At 40.5% G+C, this 20325-nt stretch overlaps 1 protein-coding gene across 2 annotated transcripts in view; it reads right to left on the minus strand.

The window, feature by feature from the left end:
* uvrag (UV radiation resistance associated gene) overlaps positions 1 to 20325 on the minus strand; it is a 102413-nt gene that overhangs the window by 62057 nt on the left and 20031 nt on the right. Inside the window, exons 8-12 of one of the 2 annotated variants that reach the window (XM_037748489.1) lie at positions 15307 to 15433; positions 5334 to 5418; positions 2544 to 2631; positions 2097 to 2157; positions 124 to 198 (exon numbers count right to left, since the gene is read on the minus strand). In XM_037748489.1, coding sequence (XP_037604417.1) covers positions 124 to 198; positions 2097 to 2157; positions 2544 to 2631; positions 5334 to 5418; positions 15307 to 15433 — 436 coding nt within the window. The remainder of the gene's footprint in view (positions 1 to 123; positions 199 to 2096; positions 2158 to 2543; positions 2632 to 5333; positions 5419 to 15306; positions 15434 to 20325) is intronic. The other variant, XM_037748490.1, reaches the window with a different exon arrangement.

Below are 20325 nucleotides of genomic sequence, written 5' to 3' on the forward strand. Positions count from 1 at the left end.
ACTAAATATTTGAATCGATTGACAGCCCTAGTAGACATTAGTAGTAATGCAGTGAATGCATTAGAATGTTCTCGGTTAGGCCTTTCATCTTCTGCCACAGCACATGCTAAGTTGTTTACTCACTGCCAGGTGTCCACCTATGCAGGACTGGGAGGCAGAAGCAGACACAGGCCTCCACCTTATGGGAACAAGTGATTGCTGCAAACACAAATGGGCTGGCTGTCACTACTGTGCTCTTAAAATATGTTAACAGGTGGAGTGTGACAGCAGGGAGCGGAGGAGATTGGGAGTGGTATTTTTGAATTATGCGTTCAGGAGGCCTCCTGGGTCTCACCAGCTGTGAGGAAGGGGAGCTGGAGAATGTTGAGTGGACAGTGGCGAGTGTGTTCTCAGTATTGGACAAGTGCTGCAGACCAGAGCTAACCATTCATTACCCATTCAGTCCGAGCTTTTGAGAGGTCATGAAGTCATCACGCTTCCCTCGCTGCGACAGCAAACCCCATTTATCATGACACATCCAGCGTGACCCTTACTCTAACCTACCACACCAACGTGATAACAAGGCCTTTGTGGCTGAAACTGCATGCTGACATAACCTTTTTTTCAGAGTTCTGTTGGCTAATACTGTGTCTGTGATATTAAATCGTGTGGTTTTGTGGCTATGTCTCATTGGGGTGGTGGAAGCAGTTACTAAAGCATCTTGTGAGAAGACTATATAAGACTTTGGCATACTGAACAACTCCTCCATCAGCATCCAACAAGAGATCAGAAGGGATACGTGTTCAAAAAACAGAAGAATGCAAATCAACCCAGTTCCTCGTCTGTACAGCCCACAAGCCTGGCTCCAAAACTCCAAACTTTTCCTTACTTAAAGGTTCCAAGTCCAGATTCTTTCTTCTTTTTTATGCTGTATATTTTAAGCTATATATACAGCTCTGGAAAAAATTAAGAGACCACTTCAAAATTATCACTTTCTCTGGTTTTACTATTTATTGATATGTGTTTGAGTAAAATGAAAATTTGATTTCTGAACTCTTCCTAAGTTAAAACATTAGTATTTTGTTGTTTAAAAATTAATATGAACTTGTTTTCTTTGCATTATTCGAGATCTGAAAACACTGCATCTTTTTTGTTATTTTGACCAGTTGTCATTTTCTGCAAATAAATGCTCTGATAGACAATATTTTTATTTGAAATTTGGGAGAAATGTTGTCAGTAGTTTATAGAATAAAACAAAAATTTGTATTTTACTCAAACACATACCAATAGATAATAAAACCAGAGAAACTGATAATTTTGAAGTGGTCTCTTAATTTTTTCCAGAGCTGTATATATATATATATATATATATATATATAAATATATATATATATATAAACACACACCAAATTTTCCACCTCAGCCAAGCCTTAAAACGTTTTATTGATATATCAAGATTTTTTCACATTTTTTGCTTTTCCACTCAGGTTTTTTTATGCACAAATTGAAAATGCTCATAAAAACAGGTGGATGGAAACGCACCTAATATCAGAAGGAGAAAAAAAAAATAAGAAAAACAAAAATACTTGGCGAAAGCACACCAGTTTGTGCGTGCGTGCCTGTTAATTTGAAATCAAAGATTGTTTTCGCTGCAGGAATGTGATTACATAGTTGCGCAATCATTGCTAACTCATCTCACACACAGTATGAGGCAAGACATGTTTTATGTGTGTCTACGGTGTGGTTTTTATTGTGTAGAACTAGCCAGAGTTAAGAGGAATGTCAACCTTTCCCTGCTAGTAAAAATATTGATGATACAATTATGTCATTATATCTTTTATGTATTAAAATGGCATACAGGTAATTATAAAATTATGTCATTTAAGCACATTAAAGACTGTAATAGCACAGCAATGCTAAATTGCCACGTACAGTAGCCAAACTTATGATCTCATAGATACTGTATCTATGAGATCATCCTTCAAATTGGTTTCTATTCACCAAACATTTACATATAACCACATATAGCATTAAAGCTAAGGCAAAACATTTGCTCAGCATGCCTTACCACAGCGTATCCTCCTGTAACCCTCACAAGCAGGCGCATAATAAATTACCTTGAAAGTCTTCCGAGTTTGGCAGCTTCACTCCGCAGATGACATAATCTGACTGATTAGCCTGCGGATTTAAATAAGAGGTTTCATATTAAAGACGATGACCAGGCACAGAAACAGAGCCAGACAAGATGAAACCCTGTGTGGGACGAAACACCGGCGTTGCCAGTGGTGTCAGCATTTGAAATGTGTATACCAAATGTTTTAGAAAACAGAGCGACATTGATCAGAGAGGCACGTTAAACAGATAGGTGGTGACTCTGGATGATCTAATACCACACTGGAGTAGAAATAACATTCAGAATTAGACATTACTTTGGAACTGTTGTACACAAAACAATCTGCCCCATTTCTGCTTGATCAAAGCCTCGGTTCTGTAACCAGATAATTCTTAGCAGTTGCCCTGTCAACAATGTGTTGTGCAGCAGTGTACCATCGGGTTCAACTCACCACATCAATGGGGTAGATGTAGGAGAGCTCGGAGAGGAGCTGACGACAGCGGAAGGTGAGCTGGGCGTTGGACTTGAGGAACTGCTCTCTGGGGAGACAAAAGCAGACACGAGGACGACACAGTGAGTAACCGGCTGGCAGAGGGAGACCGGAGCTGTAGTAACGAGTGGAGGACATTGGGAACGGTGAGGCAAAGGAAGGACTAGAGAAAGAGCAGAGATGGGGTAGTAGGGGAAGAAGTGTAGTTGGAAGTGATGGGAGGAAGTGGAAATGAGCGGTAGAAATCATCAAGGCTGCTTACTGCTCCACAGGGACCCGTTGTGAGGCATAAAGGTAATTAAAGTTGGTGGAAATATAAAAGATTCACGACGAACAGTGGAGAGTATATTCATGCAGCATAATGATGGGTGATAGCACGTTAATGTTGGTGCTTGTATGGATGAGAGCTAAATGACTCATCATTAGAGAGTCAATTTAGAGCAATTTATATGTCTATAATGATATAACTCATTTTATATCCACAATAGGACAGTCGTTATGCATCATTGTGCAGGTCATATTGTCCCATTATCAGAACAGGCTGGAGGACATGGCAATATTATGAAGCCTCACAGTGACAAGTTCTGGGGTTTGACGCTAGTATGGAGGACGGAACCTGCCAAAATAAAAAATAAATGAATAAATAAATGCAAAAATAAATAAATACATTTTAAATTGAATTAATATAAATAAATACATGAATAAATAAAAGGGAAAATTAAACAGAAGAGTAAAAAAATAAGGGAATCAACACAAAGATAAATAAATAAAGGAGCAAATTAAAAACAGAAACATCAATTTATGTCACATTTTATCAATTAATTAAACGCTACATTTATAAGCACATTTTTCCAAAATGTCAAACTATTCCCTTAAACACATTTAGCTGATAATACTTATGTACTTTTACTTAAAAAGGATATTGAAAACTTTTACTTCTAACAGAGTATTTTTAGATTTTTTTGTTGGTATTTTTACTTGAGTAAAGAATCTGAGGACGGAACCTGCCAAAATGCAAAAATAAATAAATAAATAAATGCAAAAATAAATAAAAGAATAAATAATAAGTGCAAAAATAAATAAATAAATCTAAAAATGTATAAAAATAAATACATACATGAATAAATAAATAAAAGAAGTAGTTTGTACGCTGTGTTGACTGACCACAACAGAACACAAAGGTATTGATACCTGATCCGAACGGCCACACTCGAGGGCAGGGTGAAAAGCTGGTCATCACCGAGATATACTGAAATACTAAATCCAAGGATTCCTGTCCATGTAAATGGATGTTGAAGCTGTTTGAAACATTGTATAGGTGCTTAAAAAACAAATGTTCCACATCCAACAGTATAATATAATATCACTGAGGAACCTATGTGGTGAATGCAGGAGATTTAAAAGCTATGGCTGTAAAGGTGGCTTTATATGGAAAACAAAACTGTATTATGTACAATTAATCTAGTGATTGAGTTGTGTGAAACCCATTCCTAATGTAAAACATATATTACATCGCTGCAGCTAAAAAAAACATAGTTTAAAAGAGTGAAAATAACATGACTCTTCCTGGAATTATGCACAGCTATTTCTGTGACTGCTCATATCTGAGTAACACAGATGATCGGCTGCTTTGTATGAAGGGTGTGTGGGTGTCCTCTGCAATACTACTTGTGGGTAATAGCCCATCATTTCATGCAGATGAAAGGGGGTTTTGGGGGGGTAAATTGTTATTGAATGTGATGCACCCTCCCATCCAATGCTCCTCTCCTTACACTTGAATTTCCTATGTGGCTTTGCCTGTGGTTAGCAGTCTCTTATCATTTCCCTTCCCCAGTGTGTGGCTGCTTTATGAAAGAGGACACAGATTGGTGTGTAATGATCGTTTGATCTGAAATCACTCATCTGTCCAGCAGGCTTTGCCTCATCTAATTGGTTAAGCCCAAGGTGCAAGCCCTTCACAAACCCCTTTCCTAAAACAGGAAATCGAATGCTCAGAAACTAAATACAAATTACTTTACACATAAAAGTCTATCTATCTATCTATCTATCTATCTATCTATCTATCTATCTATCTATCTATCTATCCGTAACAAATAAAGTTACTATAACTATCTGATGCCTTTTAGCCCCAATTTTGTGAGATAAGATGTTCAACAGCAGCCGTGAAATATTAAACAAAGATGTGGAAATGCTGAAAAAAGTGTGCATGCTGAGCATAACTTTTCCCTAGTTAAAAGTAAAAGAAACGAAGAAGTTAAATAAAAAGAGACATTTCCATGAAAAACATCGACGAAACAGATATTTCCAAAGAATGGATGTTAGGCAGATGTACAAGTGTCGGTGTTAATTTCCTGTTTGCTGGGTCTCTCGGCCCCTGCTGGCCTTCCCGGGGCTCTGGTTTACCCTCCGTGACTGCCAGGTACTTCTCAGACAAACAAAGCTGTATCCAGGGTCGGCACCCGCCGAACACGTCTCCCCGCAGGCCAAGGCAAACACGGGCCATTAGGTTTTTTAGCACAATGTGCAAACTCTAGAACACATAAATAGGCAGCGCCGGCCGCAAAAACATCACCTTGTTTTGAAAGAGCACGGTGGGAGGCAGGGAGCAGGGTGTAGTCCCATCACAACTCAATACGATTGAGCAACACATTGGGTCATACCTGGGTAATGTCTTGACGGGGGTAAATGCCTTTAAAAAGTGTGTTTTCTATGCAGACATAAAGCAATAGCTAATTACAGGTTCACTCGTACCTCTTGGCGGTGCATTCCTTCTGCAGCTTGGTTAAGGATTCTTTCTCCTCCTTCAGACACTCGTGCTGAGCGGAGAATGCTTCCTCTGACAGAGACAGAAAGAGGGAAAAAAAGGAGGAAATTATCAGGTGTGTACTGTATGTGTGTTCTGTTCTGCTATAGCTGAACAACCAGGTGGGCTTGTGTTTGGTCGGCTGCCATCCACTGTTAAACTTAAGCAAGATCAAACAGCAAAAACCATTTCCTTTTGACACCACATAAAACCAAACAACATGTGTATGCAAATTACAGGATTTGTCAGACTGTGTAAATACAGAGCTGAGCAAATAAATAAAATCCGACAGATAAAGGACGGTGATGATACAGCTTGTAGAAGTTGTGGAACTCCAGTATTGGCAAACTCACAATACATCAGTGTAGCATAAAACCGGAAAGAAGCAAAGTGTAATTTAAGGTTGAAACAGAATGCTTTTTTAATCTGTGTTCATACAGTCTCAGACTAGTGCAACAGAAACATGACTTATGGTTCCATATGGTTTAAATAAACAAGAGGTTTGACTATCTAAAACAAATCTATTGAAAAAAATATTTTGTTATTTAATTTTAGGACTTAATTTACTTTTGAAATCTCTGTTTTGCAGCAGTTATTACATATAATCCCAATTGTAAACAAATAGGTAGACAATGCAGTGATTCAGAATAACCAAACAGCCTGTTTGCTACGTATTTTTGGTGGTGAAGAGAGAGCAGAGCCACAAAGCAAAACTCTTCATGCCAAAAATCACATATGCTTTATGCTCAGACAGTGAATATAAACATCGGTAATGAGGTTTCTCCCCAAGGTGGCTGGCCTCACTCTTAACTACGAGGGAAAGAGAGAGGCCATGCAGGAGGACCTCGCTGTCAAGTCGCTGCTCCTCCACAGTAAGATGAACCAAGAGATGTGGCTTGGTCAAATGAAAAGGAAACTATCAGTGACATCACTTGAGTCAGCATCAGTTGGGGCTGAAGGTTACGAGTTTGAGAATGAAAAAAAATCAAGGGGGAGCAGAGTTTAAGATGACGGTGAGCCGGGCCGCTTGCAGCTAACTGCAAACAATGGCGAAAGTGCTGACTGAGCTAACAGTGTTTACCTGAGGGGGAATCAGAGGGTGGGTGCTATGCTTCTGCAACGACGTTGATTGGGACGGCATTATCAGCTGTAACCGCCGTATGACGCTAACATGCACGAACATGCACTAAAAGCATGCACAGCTGGCCTGACTATGTAAATAATGCAAGGAGAAGCTCTGATTACAACACACCCTGAGGGACAGAGACTTCATTCTCTGCTCAGGTAGACATCACTCCTCTATATCTTTACAAATAGTTGTTTGCTGCTATATTAATGCTCTGGATATCAGCTCAGCCCAAGTGTTTACCTGCATTCTTCTATTGAAAATGGACATGAAAACCCTCCACAAGTCTAAAGACTTTTAGAGTGCTGGGAATCAACTAAAAAAAATGGATGGGATGACAGCAACTGGCAGAAAAGCGAGCTTTGAGCAATTAAGATTATGAAATTACATTTGTAATCAGATGGATCACAGGACCTGCCTTTTATCACATACTCCCACTCACATCCATGCTGCTCAAACTGACACCATAAGGGTGGAAAAAGAGATACCCTGACAGAGACCGAGGGAGGGAGAAAATAAAGGTACTCGGAGCACAGGTATCCATCAGATTAGCAAGGAAGACAGATAGTGTCAGACAGAGATCAGACAGGCCATCCCTCTGTTGTGAGGGATGACATGAAAACATATTTCAACATCGACTACGTGGGCCTGTATTGCACTCTTGCTTTCATGTAATGCCCAGCTCTGTCCTATCTGTTCCATCCATCTTGTCATTCTTTCATCCCTCTAACCTGTTCCAGTTGGTATCACGGTATGGAAGGACAAACTACAGCGAATATCACGGCAGTGTACACGCAGCGTCCTGGTCGACAAACGATCTTCTATATTAAACATGAGAGCCGGATTTAGAATGCTACATGGCTTACTACACTACACTTACTGGTGAATGTAATGTTGAAAAGATAGGACATAAGACAATGTATTAGGGCTGTCAATCAATTAAAATATTTAATCACGATTTATCGCATAATTATCCATAGTTAATCTCGATTAATTGCAAATTAATCACACGTTTATTATCTGTTTAAAATGGACCTTAAAGGGAGATTTGTCAAGTATTTAATACTCTTATCAACATGGGAGTGGGCAAATATACTGGCATTATTCAAATGTATGTATATATTCATTATTGGAAATCAATTAACAACACAAAACAATGACAATGATTGTCCAGAAACCCTCACAGGTACTGCATTTAGCATAAAAAATATGCTCAAATCATAACATGGCAAACTGCAGCCCAACAGGCAACAACAGCTGTCAGTGTTTCAGTGTGCTGACTTGACTAGGACTTGCCCCAAACTGCATGTGATTATCATAAAGTGTGCATGTCTGTAAAGGGGAGACTCGTGGGTACCCAGAGAACCCATTTACATTCACATATGTTGAGGTCAGAGGTCAAGGGACCCCTGGGCCATGCCAGTTTTCCTCACCAAAATGTAGTGTAAGTTTGGAGCGTTATTTAGCATCCTTCTTGACAAGCTAGTATGACATGGTTGGTACCAATGGATTCCTCCGATTTTTCTAGTTTCATGTGGTGCAGACGGCAGGCTTTGAAGGATTCTGAAGGAAATCACGCGCCAAAATGGACAACTGCTGGTTTAAAGGTTTGTACAGACTAAGGCCTGACCTTAGTGACCTCTGTGTGAGTTCCTGGACTAGGTGAGGTGTTCCTAAGGACATTAAAAGTGACACACTTAATCATATAAAGAGCACCAACACTAGACTGGTTTAAACTAACAGAAAATTGTTTCCTTGTCAAAATTATTTTCCCTCTGTGGTAATTTTAATCAGTCTGCAATTATAGGAAAATAATCTCACTGAATCAAAAGAATCACTGAAGCTATTAAGAAATGATTAGAGCCATAAATTACACAGCAAAATGTTAATGAGAAAATCCCACATACAGAATCTTTAAAAAAATGCGCATATAATCTGGCTCACATTAAAAACTGTAAATGATCTTACAGTTTATTAAAAAGCCCTGTGGCGTTCAGTTTCACTTTGCAACATCATTATCGAGTGACCTTTGGCCCGAGAATCATTCAAAGCAGCTGTGTAAAATGATGAAAATATAAATGGCTAAAATATAAAGTGAGCGCTATGAACTCAAAACAAAACCACAACCAATGAAATGAGCTGAAGAGCATTGTGAGACTGTTTCAAAGGAATAAACTACACTAGTGTGTGATCAAAAGTTCAGTAACTATGAAGACCGTATTGAATCCATGTTGGAAAACAACTGTGAAAAGCATGCCTTTGTTTCCGACAAAAAATAATCCATCAGCACAGACTTGTTTTTAAACCAAGCGAGGCTCTTCATGCTATATGAGGAAAAGTTTTGGCTGTGACAGAGCAACCCAGTATCACGCCAAAGCGTGTAAAATACCTGCCTGTCCACCAGAGGATAGCGTGTCAGTGTCACGTTAACACGTGTGTATGAAGGTGTAGTACCAGCAGGGGGCAACAAAACCACTGACTAAGGTTAAGGCAACAAAACCACTTTAGTTAGGTTTAGGAAAAACCTCATGGTTGGCCTTAAAATAAGTACGTAATCGAAGTACAATATGTACGGAAACAAGGTAACATGAGCACCGAAAACATGTCCCAAACGTCATTAAAAAACTCATCACAAACATAACTTGCAAAAGTCTCCTGGTTGAAAGTCCAGTGTTTGTAAAGCCCATCCACCTCAATTCCCGCCCGCCATAAGCAGACTTTCGCCCTTTGTGTTCTACGTCACTAGCTCTGATCGTACCAATACAGACTACATTGCGTGCAAATGACACGCCAAAAGCCAGAACACTTTTGCCTTGCGCATTACTGTGTCATTCATACGCCTTTGTGTGCAACCAGACTGGACAGAGACAGGGTGGGATGTCAGGGGGTGTTGACAAAAAAGCAAGAAAAATGTAGAAAGACTTCCTAGTGAGTCATTAGGCAGAGTGTTTGACTGCAGTAGCCGTCAACCCTTATTCTCAGTCAAGATGGCAGCCAGCTGAATGTGTAAAGCTGCTGCTAGCGGAGCCCTAATGATGATAGCTTCAATATGAGACCTTTTCTCTGAGGTGACAAATACCTCCTCACACCATACCTTCACTAAACTGTGTTCCTTACACTTGAGAAACCCAACCACTGATATTTATTGGTCAGAAGCCCTGGCTGTGTTACAGAGCGTGAGAATAACTACCGTTACTAAGTACAATAAACGCCGTTCACGGACTTGATTTATGTCATCTGCTCAAGGTGGAAGGAGGGAAATTAGGCTGGAGGAAATTGTGACAAGAGTGTGACCCCACCAAAAACCAAACCCATTAAATCTGGTTGGAGGAGAGTATGACTTTTATTTTAACTTTCACAGCCGTAAAGAAGGAAAAAGAAGTGCGGTCATGCTCATATGTCCTCTGTTACGGATCGTGTGAAAGACATACGGTGGACTTGAGCGTGAGTTATGTGTGCATTTGAAGGAGAAGTGAAAAACAACAACTTTTCTCAAGTCTACACTCCTGCTATGATTTCACTGCCATTACTGTAAATCAGCGGGCATTGAACAGCTAGTCGTTAACCTGTCATCAGGATGATACCGACTGCTGATGTGTTTCATGTGTTTCATTATGCAAACACTGTCCAGGATGGCGTAGAGGGAGCACGTACACATGAACAAAGATGAACGCAGAATAGGCATCAGCCAGTCTGCAACAACATTCTAATAGGCACTTTTCAAAAAACGCGGACGCCCGACTTTCATCTCATCTTTATCTTCTGGCTCACATGTAGACACACACACACCTGCAGGACCCCGACACTATGTTTGGGTTTTCTGGGCCACTTGTTTTGAGAGAGGCCAGTTTCCTGGGAATAGCAGGCTGATGATAAGAGTTACTGGCTAATGGGCCCTAAGACTGTGTGAGAGATGGGAAGACCACACAGCCAGGTACAGATGAGATCCTACAGAACGTGTCCAAGAATGGAGATTAACAGTCCAATGCGGGATGCCCTCTGGGGATATATTGCATAGCAATGTTCTTACACAAACTGTCAATAAAACTCAGAGAGAAACCTGTATCTAATAAGCACCGGAATGTGTGGAAATTCAACAAATGAAACACTCGCTTCTAATCGAATCAACATTGGCCTATTTGCCGCCAGCTTGTCTATATCAGGGGTTCTCAAACTTTTTGGGGCCAGGGACCCCTTACAGGGCAGAACATTTTCCAAGGACCCCCGCTAACTACCATTTGTAGTCTAAGGGCACTTTTACAAGCCATAGTCCGTTTGGCTAGTCCGAATCAGAGTGAAATTGATACTTTTGGTTCGTTTTCTATTTAGTCTGGTTCGGTTTCACAGTGTACAAATCAAAGCGGACCAATGAAAATAAGTTGCTGAGGAGAGTGTAAGAAGGAACCAATTTATCTTTTTTAATCTCAAGAGCTGCCACTTCTCTGCAGGGAATCGCGGACTTTGACTCAGCACTGATCGACTTCACACAAATCCCTTCTCCTCCAGTTTATAACTATAGAAGTCACTGTTTTTGCGGACTTTATTTAGCATAATCTGTATGTTCCCTTTGGCCCAGAAGTCCAGGTCAGTCCTCTCCCACTCATGTTAACCCTTTGTGTCCATGTCAACAAATGCCCGTAGAGACAGCTTGTGTTTTGGTTCACTTGGAAACGGTCCGAGACCAACTCTCGCAAGCGTTTTAGGTCCCCACCAGAGTACGATTACTGCGTTCACAACCGCACCAGAGGTTGAACTGCACCAGAGTTTGATTAAAGCGTACTAAATGTTGGCTTGTGAAATCGCCCTACGACGCCATTGGAACTATTTGTATTCTTAAACTTTTCAACCTAAATACTTCAGACCTGTTTGATAGTGATAAACCAAAACACATTTCAATTTGAATCATGTTAATACCACTTACTGTATATACTTTTAAACAGAGGTTTATTTTATCCAAATTGCATTTGGACTCAACCTGACAACATTTATATATTTTAATTATTTTTATAGTTGATCTTGAAAGCTTTCTGATAATTAACAGTAGTAATAATCCTAATAAATCCAGACATTTAAAACTACCAGTCTGGGCTGACTTTCAGTTAATGCTTCAACTTTTTGCTGTGTGTCACAATCATATCAGAGTTTCTATTGGCCCAAAGCTACAATACAATACACAATATGCTTGTTTCCCTGCCACAAATGGTCTCCATCTGTAGATATGCACTTTTTAATAATACAGCACAATTTTATAATTCATCGCAAATAATCTCACGCACCTCCTGTGCCATGGAACCCACTTTGAGAATGACTGATCTAAATGATTTATCGAAAGGGACAAAATTTGCTTCTTCTTTTTTTTTTTTTTTTTTTTTAAGTTATTTTTTGGGGGCATTTTCCATTTTTTTTATTGTGAGGACTGTGGATAGAGTATTGGAAAGGGGGGAGAGAGAGAGTGGATGCGGAAAGGGCCACAGGCCAGATTCGAACCCGGGCCGCCGCGGTCAGGACCAAGCCTTGTTACATGGGCGCCCGCTCTACCAACTGAGCTAACCCAGGCGCCCCAAAATTTGCTTCTTCGAGTTTGTGTGTGTTTTGACATACAAGCCAACGGTCTCAAGAGGAAAGTTCCAAACTGAAATTAGAGCTACAATTGATAAAAACATATGTGTCTCCACAATGAAAGATGAGATCAGATGAAACAAATACGTCGTGGTGCCAATCTAAATATAATCAGACACAAAATCAGCTGCTGTATGGAATACTGTAAACGCCTGTCTCCCAGAGTATCCTGTCCGTAATTAATGCAGGGCATTTTTCCGATAGTGAAACAAATGAATATGTGCAGGCTGATTGGAAGAGTTAAACAACAAGCTGGAAGTACAGCGGGGCTCAGCAGCATATGGCTTTTAGCTTTTGAGTTATGAGTCTGGGAGAAAAAAACAACATGATTTTCAGCAAGGCCTATTCAGCTACAGCATTTCAATTTATCCTAAAATACCTTTCCCCTCTTTAACCAGCTGAAGGAATTTCTTCTTCTGTTTCTTAATAAGCACTTGTCCAGTCTGGAAAGAAGCCATCAATGAGCTGCCGAGAAGGAGAGCAGTGAGTTCTTTTGGCTGTAGACGAAGTGGTGACAGGTAAAGAGGCAGAGGATTAACGGCCCTTTTTTTTTTTTTTTTTTGAATAGCAGCACAAAGGAAACTTCTCCCTGAGCCCTTCTTAGTGCCGTCTTTTTGTATGAGTGTGTGATGTCTGCATGCATGTGCAGACTACATGCTGATCATCCCCACCTCAGGTTGGTGGCTCAGTGAGGTGTCCCTGCCCTTTGACCAGAGAGCTAGCTGATCTTACTGACACAAGGTTCCAATAAGCCGGGTTTCCACCAAAAGTTCCCGGGACTTTTAGTCAACTATTCAAGTAACTAAAAGGTTCCTTCAGTCCACGGTTGTCTGCGTTTAAACTGTGGTCTAAAGACCTGCAAAGATTAGGCTAATTATTCCGCTGATGTATGAAAAAGCAACGTGACATGAGACGAGAGCTGCTGGTGGTCGCAGCAGTAAACACACTCTGCAGCCTGTAGTTCAGTGTGTCCGCCTGTTTCATCTAAAAAACACGCTGGGAAAAAAAGTTTTCTTTCTTTCATTCACAGCGCCATCAAGCTGTCTCCCTCGTCTAACGTTATCACTCGCCCTCACGATCTCTTGTCTGCCTACAGCAGAGCCTAACTTTCAATGTTATCAAACAAAGAGAAATGCTCTCCCCTCGTCATAAATCAGTACTAGAGTACTTCCTTGTTTATAAATGAAGCGATACACGAGTTGAAGCCGTTGAAGCTGTAGTGCTGTGTGTTTGTTTGACCAATCAGAGGCGGTCATCCCTGCAAACTCCACCCCGAAACTTCCTGTACTTTCAGAAAGTACTATCCCTCAACCAGGGCCGTTTTCGGGGTTAAAAGGCCCCATAAAATGTCACCGGAACTTAATTTAGACCCTGGTCCCTGCGGTTGAAACGCAATGATTTCCTCAAAAGGTTCTCAGTTCCGGGGGGAGAGTTCCTCCGGTGGAAAAGGGGCTATAGATAGCACCTAGCCCACTTTAAGACAAACGCCAATTCTGATGACACGAGAGCCGAGATATCAGTGCATACAATACATTTTAAAAAGTTGCACGGGGACAAGTTAAGTCTCCAATAGAGTTGTTCCCATATTGTATTATATGTTCCTGCAATATTTCACGGTGGAAAATCCAACAAGTAAACGGTGATATGTACCATATGTAAGGCTTCCGTTTCGAGGGGTGGCAGTACCCTAGTAGAGTGTGTGAATATTGCACCCCGCAGGACAAATTAGCACACAGGCTGTCCACCAAGGAGACAGCTAAGAGAATACGGAACTGTTATTTATTTCTAGCTTCATTTATTTATGTTCTTTGTAACAAACTGAATAATAAAAGAAAGTGTTCATGTTTTACAAAGGGTTTAACCTGAGCCAGGCCATATATCTTTTTTATCAAACTGGTATCGGATCGGTACTCGTATCGGCCGTTACCACAAGTTCAGGTATCAGAATTGGTATCGGGGAGGAAAAAATGGTATCGGTACATCTCTAGTCTCCAACTATCAGGCCGATTCTGTCTGTCATAATGAACTTCAGTTGTTTTTGTTATTCTGATTTAATAGCCGTTTGTTCTCATTCTACAGTAGAAAAGTACTTCTGATGCAGTAAAGCCATCAACAGACTCACTGTGCAGGGCAGGTGTATGTGGCTGCTATTAAACCTGAGTTTTTATGAGCACCATGAGAAACACATAACTAAATATGAAACAGCGGTAGCCAAAGTTGAGAAAAGAAAAAAAAAGTTCATGTGCTGCAGCCAATGAAGAATACACTGAAATTATAATACAAACTGTGGGTACATGCAATTATAAAAATGTTAGTGTTTATTATTAAGCAAACCTGCGTACACCTACATACGTGTTTGGGTTTATGTGTACATTTTGTCAAGCCAAGATTCACCCACACTGCCTTTTTATTTCCCTATGAACAGTAACAAGCAGCTGTAAATCCCTCCTCAGCTCTCAGACATCAGAGTCAGGAGCTGCAGACTTCACAGGGTTAAATAAATGACACCACTGCACAAACACCGTAGCTTTAGTGGCCTGGCACAGGCTGCAGAAACCACAGGAATGGCTCTATATACTGCAGTGTGCATTATGGGTATATGTGTGTTGAGTGACTCCAATCCTCTGACTGGGAGCGTGACAGACGTTTCCTGTATGTGACAACACTCTCTACTGTACTCTACTGTACTCCCAACTAAATAGGTAATAGAGCACACACACAGTCTACCTGCTGCTGTCAGACAGCTCTGACACCTGGACCGATGTGTTTAAAATTAGAGTTTCCTGTACAATAAAATCACATGTTGAAGGTGACAAAATGGTAAATCGAGTAGATTTAAGACATATCTTATACAGTGTTTCAATAACTGAATTTATAGATATGTGCAGTCAGAATCCACCTGCTTTGTAACAAACTCGTCTTTAACTTGTCTTTTCTATAACTGGTGACACAATAAAATGGAAAACATAGAAAAAAATAACAAAAGATACAGACAACATTCATTTTAGGTGGGGTACTTGATTTGCAACTGAGCATTTTATAAAGGGTATAATAAAGAAAATTGTTTAAACTTTGTATCTTTGGGGAAAGGATTACAACAATAAAACGTGTAGTTTTGTGGTGTTAACAGGCACATCAGTCCAAGTGTTGTATGAATGTGCATCCATTGGCTTTACCTTTCTTCTGAAGCTGCGCTCTCTCCTTCTGCCGCAGGTCTATCTCCCTGCCAAGCGCCTTCCTCTGCCGCTGCAGTTCACTACGCAGCACAGCTATACGCAGCTGCATGCACTCTCGCTCCTTCTTCTGCTCGGAGCAAACGGAAGAGAATGACATGGAGAGAAAACAGAGAGAGAGGATGAATAACAATATTAAGTATGTGGGCACAGCAATTTTTAGTGGTTATTACCCTTCGTAAAGACCCCGAAATTCCAACAAGCTCCCTCAAAAACAAACTATGTTCCCATGTCACATTGATTTAATGCAAATCCATTGAGCTAATTCTTGGCGTCAATAATCCGGAATCCACCGTCAGCAACTAATGACAAGAATTTTAATGCACAATTTTTCAAATATGTACATATCATCTGTCACTGTCAATATAAATCCTACACGCTGCACATACAGTATATCGTCATCTTTACATGTACATAATCATCCAGTCCATGTACATCCATTCAGTGTTTATTTCATTGCACTATTTATATTGTTAACAACCTACAGAACACTTGACTTATATATAGATTTTTAATTTCTTATTCTATTGTTGGTCATTGGTGCTTTTTATATACATTTATACAATATAATTTTTTTCAAATACTTGTGTACATAACAGCCCTGTCTATTCTTTGCCTTTACTGCCTGTTATTGTTTTCCTTGTCAATATGCTTGCTTTATGAATATGTATGCTTATATGTATTATTGGAAATCAATTAACGACACAAAACAATGACAAATATTGTCCAGAAACCCTCACATATACTGCATGTAAGGGATAATGTACAGCGAGCCGGTCATTGTTGTGAAAGAATCCCCAACAGGGCGATGCTGCAGGTCAAGGGATCCCTTATTTTAAATGGCCTTGACAATTTTTCCTTGCCAAAATTTGCTTAAGCTTGGAGATTATTTAACCTCCTTTGCAACAAGCTAGTATGACATGGTTGATACCATTAGATTCATTAGGTTTTTCTAGTTTTATATGATTCCAGTATTTTCAGAGCCCACAACAACCTAAAAATCGTAAGTTAATGCGTTAAAGAAATGAATTGCATTAAAACAAATTTGCGTTAACGTGTTATTATCGTGTTAACTTCAACAGCCTTGGTTTAAATCGGCATCAAAAATTGCGTTTTAATGTCGTTAAACCAGGAACACCTGCATTTATTTAAGACTAACGCCCAACACACTGAGAACCATGGCACACGCAAATGTGTTGAGGTACACAAACCCGAGTGAGAGACCACAATAAAGCCTATCCACTCCAGATGAGTGTCTGTCTCTGTCTCTGCCTCTGTACCCACAACTCTCGGCTGGCGTCTCTTTCACCACATACTCCCTGTCCAGCAGCAGCATCAGTGTGCAGTCATTAGTCAACATCTTGCCCTCTCTATAGGGTGTCAACTTCATCAGGCTTCATGTCTCTATCTGGTAGAGGGTAGGGGTCTGCAGTGGGCTAACCATCTAATGAGGAACAGCACTAGGGATGCGTAGACTGATGGATATGGATGTGGTGTACAGTAGATGAAGGGGAGAGATTGGAAGTTAACAGAAACATGCAATGAAAAATGATAAGTTGGGGTGAACGAGCAACTTCAAAACATGCAAAGAGAGATTTAAGAGGCGGCGTTTAGGGGACTATGTGGATGATGACAAAGAAATGTGCACGGAGATTCAACAGAGAATGATATGGATAATGAAGGCAGAGAGCTTGCTGGCAGGATAACAGAGATCCAGCCTTGTTATTCACCCCGTAGTTTGCAAGCAGGGACTGCGGCATCACACACACTTAGTGATAGTGATCGTGGCCTGGATCAGAGGAAACACAGATATGCTTCTTCTTGAAGACTTCTGAGGGCTATGTAGCGAAAACAGAGAGGGGTATCAGTCGCAAAGAGAGAGAGAGAGAGAAGACTGATAGAGCCTCCATCCCTCCAATGTGTCGCTCCCTGATGCTTGCATGTTAACCACCGCTGGCTTTGGCACGAACCGAGAGCCTCCTACACTTTCACTGAGCGACAAAGTTGACAAGTGGGTCAGAGCCGTGTCGGTGTGTGTGTGTGAGAGAGAGACTGTAACCGACCAGCAGGGCCCGTCTGACTCCTACTGAACATCAAACAGCAGCGGGTCAGCTGAGTAAATAAGCAGCAGGCGTAAAGGGGGGGGGGGGCATGATATAACCCAGCAGATTAATAGCAGAGTGTGGGTGAGAGGGTGAAAGGGCCATGTGCTGGGGCTGGTGGCCTCCACGCTGTCCCCCTTTGATCCACGCTCACTGTGACGCGCACAGAAGGATAGTACTGAGCTCTCCAAAGGCAGAGAGGGAAACCCTTAGAAGAGCCACACAATGCTCCACTCACTCTTGGCGGGTTTTTTAACGGAAAGGTGGAGGACGAGGATTATGTGATTTATTAGCTGATGTGAGCTCTGAAAAGGGTTTTTAAGGAATGTTTCACTGAGGGGGAAATATCAGAGGCAAGTTTTTTGAAAGGATTCCTTTGTGGCAAAAGAATGGAGCCTCAATGTTTTCTGTGGGAGGGCTTTGAAAAGGCTATAGTGGAGCTACTTTAAAAGGTAGGGTGAAGGGTCTGGGGGAAGGAACAAACCATATCAAAAGCCGATGAGAGCGTGATGGAAAGCAACAGCTGTAACAGCTGTCTAAAGCGGCACTCTACAGAGGCACTGTAAACCTTTAAATTTGGGATCTGTGCAAAAGCACATACATAATACACACCGTCCCGTACAGTGTTCATTTTGTTGACTAAAACTATGACAAAATACGTTTGACAACGACCTTTTTTCCATGATTAAGACGAGATGATGATGATGAGACGGCACCAACGTGATTAAACACTAACGGTGACGATTTCAAACATGCAATATCGTTGACCAAAAAAGACGAGACTAAAATGTAGTTTATAAACGTAAAAAAATTACCAAAATCTCTTTATTTTTGTCACCTTCCACCAGGGATGCACCAATACCGGATCGGATATCGGGCTGATACGGACTCAAATAGCTGGATTGGATATCAGTGACAATGGGGCCAATCTATTAAATTCAAATCTATGTTTATATACTATATACATTTTATACTAGAACTGTAATTCCTGTTTTTAAGTTTTGACCAATTTGTTGCTGCGTTACAAAGGTTTACATTTGAATTGTATTTCCTGTTAATTTAGAAAATTGTTTAACAAGTTGCTGGTGTATGATTTATTATTTTAAAAATAAAGAACATTTAAATAAATTCATATCTAGGTATTTATTTGGCATACAGCTTATCAATTAAACACTGGTATCGGATCGGCCGATACCCAAAGCCCAGGTATCACTATCGCTATAGGGACTGAAAAAGTCGGATCGGCACATCCCTGAACTTTACCAAAATCTCTCTTTATTTTTGTCACCTTCCACCTTATCTTCCCCCTCTCTCTGTCACTCTCTCTCTGTCTCAAACACGCACGCACTCAAAATCAAATTACTTTTCGGTGACTAAAACTGGACTAAAACATTTTGAGATGTCGTCGACTAAACTAGACTAAAAGACTAAAACTATACATAAAAACGACTAAAACGTGACTAAAACTAAAAAGCACTTTCGTTTTAAGACTAAGACTTAATCTAAAATAGCTGCCAAAATTAACACTGGTCTCGTAGATTTAAAACACTGTGTGGACACAAACATATCCCAGCTGCGCTTTTTCCAAAGGCAAGTCTACCTGGAGGATAAAAACACCAGAGTGTCACTGCCTCGGGGCTTTTATAACAGCAGAGGAGACGGGATGCTTTTGAAGTGAATGTTTACAATAAACACAATGTCAAACCTGGGATCAGTGCTCCGTTTTCACAGCTGTGTGGCTGCCAATTCCAAAAATGTTAAATATGCTTTCTTGCTTTTGCTGTGGATCCCAGTCGAGGATATATAACAGGAGGTGGAAACATAAACACTGGGTTTTGGTCATTTAGGCAGACGGGATATTGCTCTTTCTACTTTTCAGTTGAGCCATCACAACAAAAAGGATATAATAGCCGCCTAAAGCGTATAATTACCTCTCACATATCTTTACATTACAATTACTCCCGGGGATTTGGGTGATACAAGCTCTGAAATCTCACTTAAGTATTTAGCGCGGTACAGTCTGCTGATGTTTGTTGTTAGTGTAGAAGCCAATGGGGCCTGCTATTGCTGATCACAGCAATTACCGCTCCCTTGTGAGCGCTCTTTGAAAACATTAAATCTCAAACTGCACCTCATCTTAATACACCTTCTCAAAAACCTGAAATGTTTACATATTTCTACAATCACATGAGCTGATGAAACAGCAACACCGACTGCTATTGAAAATAATCAAATAAACGGCTTAAACGCTGCCGTGGATCCGGCCGACTTTACTGTCTTTCAGAGGCTGTAGCAGGTTCAGTTTAAGAGCTAGAGTGAAGGTACAGACGAGGCTAAATAACACTCCAAAGTTAGGATAAATTGCCAGGAAAAACTGACATGGCCATTTTCAAAGGGGTCCCTTGACCTCCTGACCTCAAGATATATGAATGAAAATGGGTTCTATGGGTACCCACGAGTCTCCCCTTTACAGACATGCCCACTTTATGATAATCACATGCAGTTTTGGGCAAAAAACATGTAGTTACCATGCAGCTTATTCATAAATTATGTATATTAATATTTTAATATACTGGGGTCCCTAAACAGTCTTGGAATTGCATAAATTAGGTATCACTGTAAAGCTGAGGCTCTTGTGGATCTAATGAGCCCAATTATATTCATGTGTGATGATGTTAGTCCCCATAGTAGCCATTTCATTGTAGTTTTGTAGTTTGTAGTTGTCATTTTTTTAAATTTGACCTCACTGTATAAAATAATCTGTGGTGACCTCTAGCAAAATCGCAGCCTCATGAAACTTTACAACCAAAAACTACAGACCTAGAGCATTCAGAGGATGGATGGCTTTCCTAGGTAGATT

The sequence above is a fragment of the Sebastes umbrosus genome, chromosome 17 (genome assembly GCF_015220745.1).
Source record: "Sebastes umbrosus isolate fSebUmb1 chromosome 17, fSebUmb1.pri, whole genome shotgun sequence".
Classification (NCBI taxonomy): domain Eukaryota; kingdom Metazoa; phylum Chordata; class Actinopteri; order Perciformes; family Sebastidae; genus Sebastes; species Sebastes umbrosus.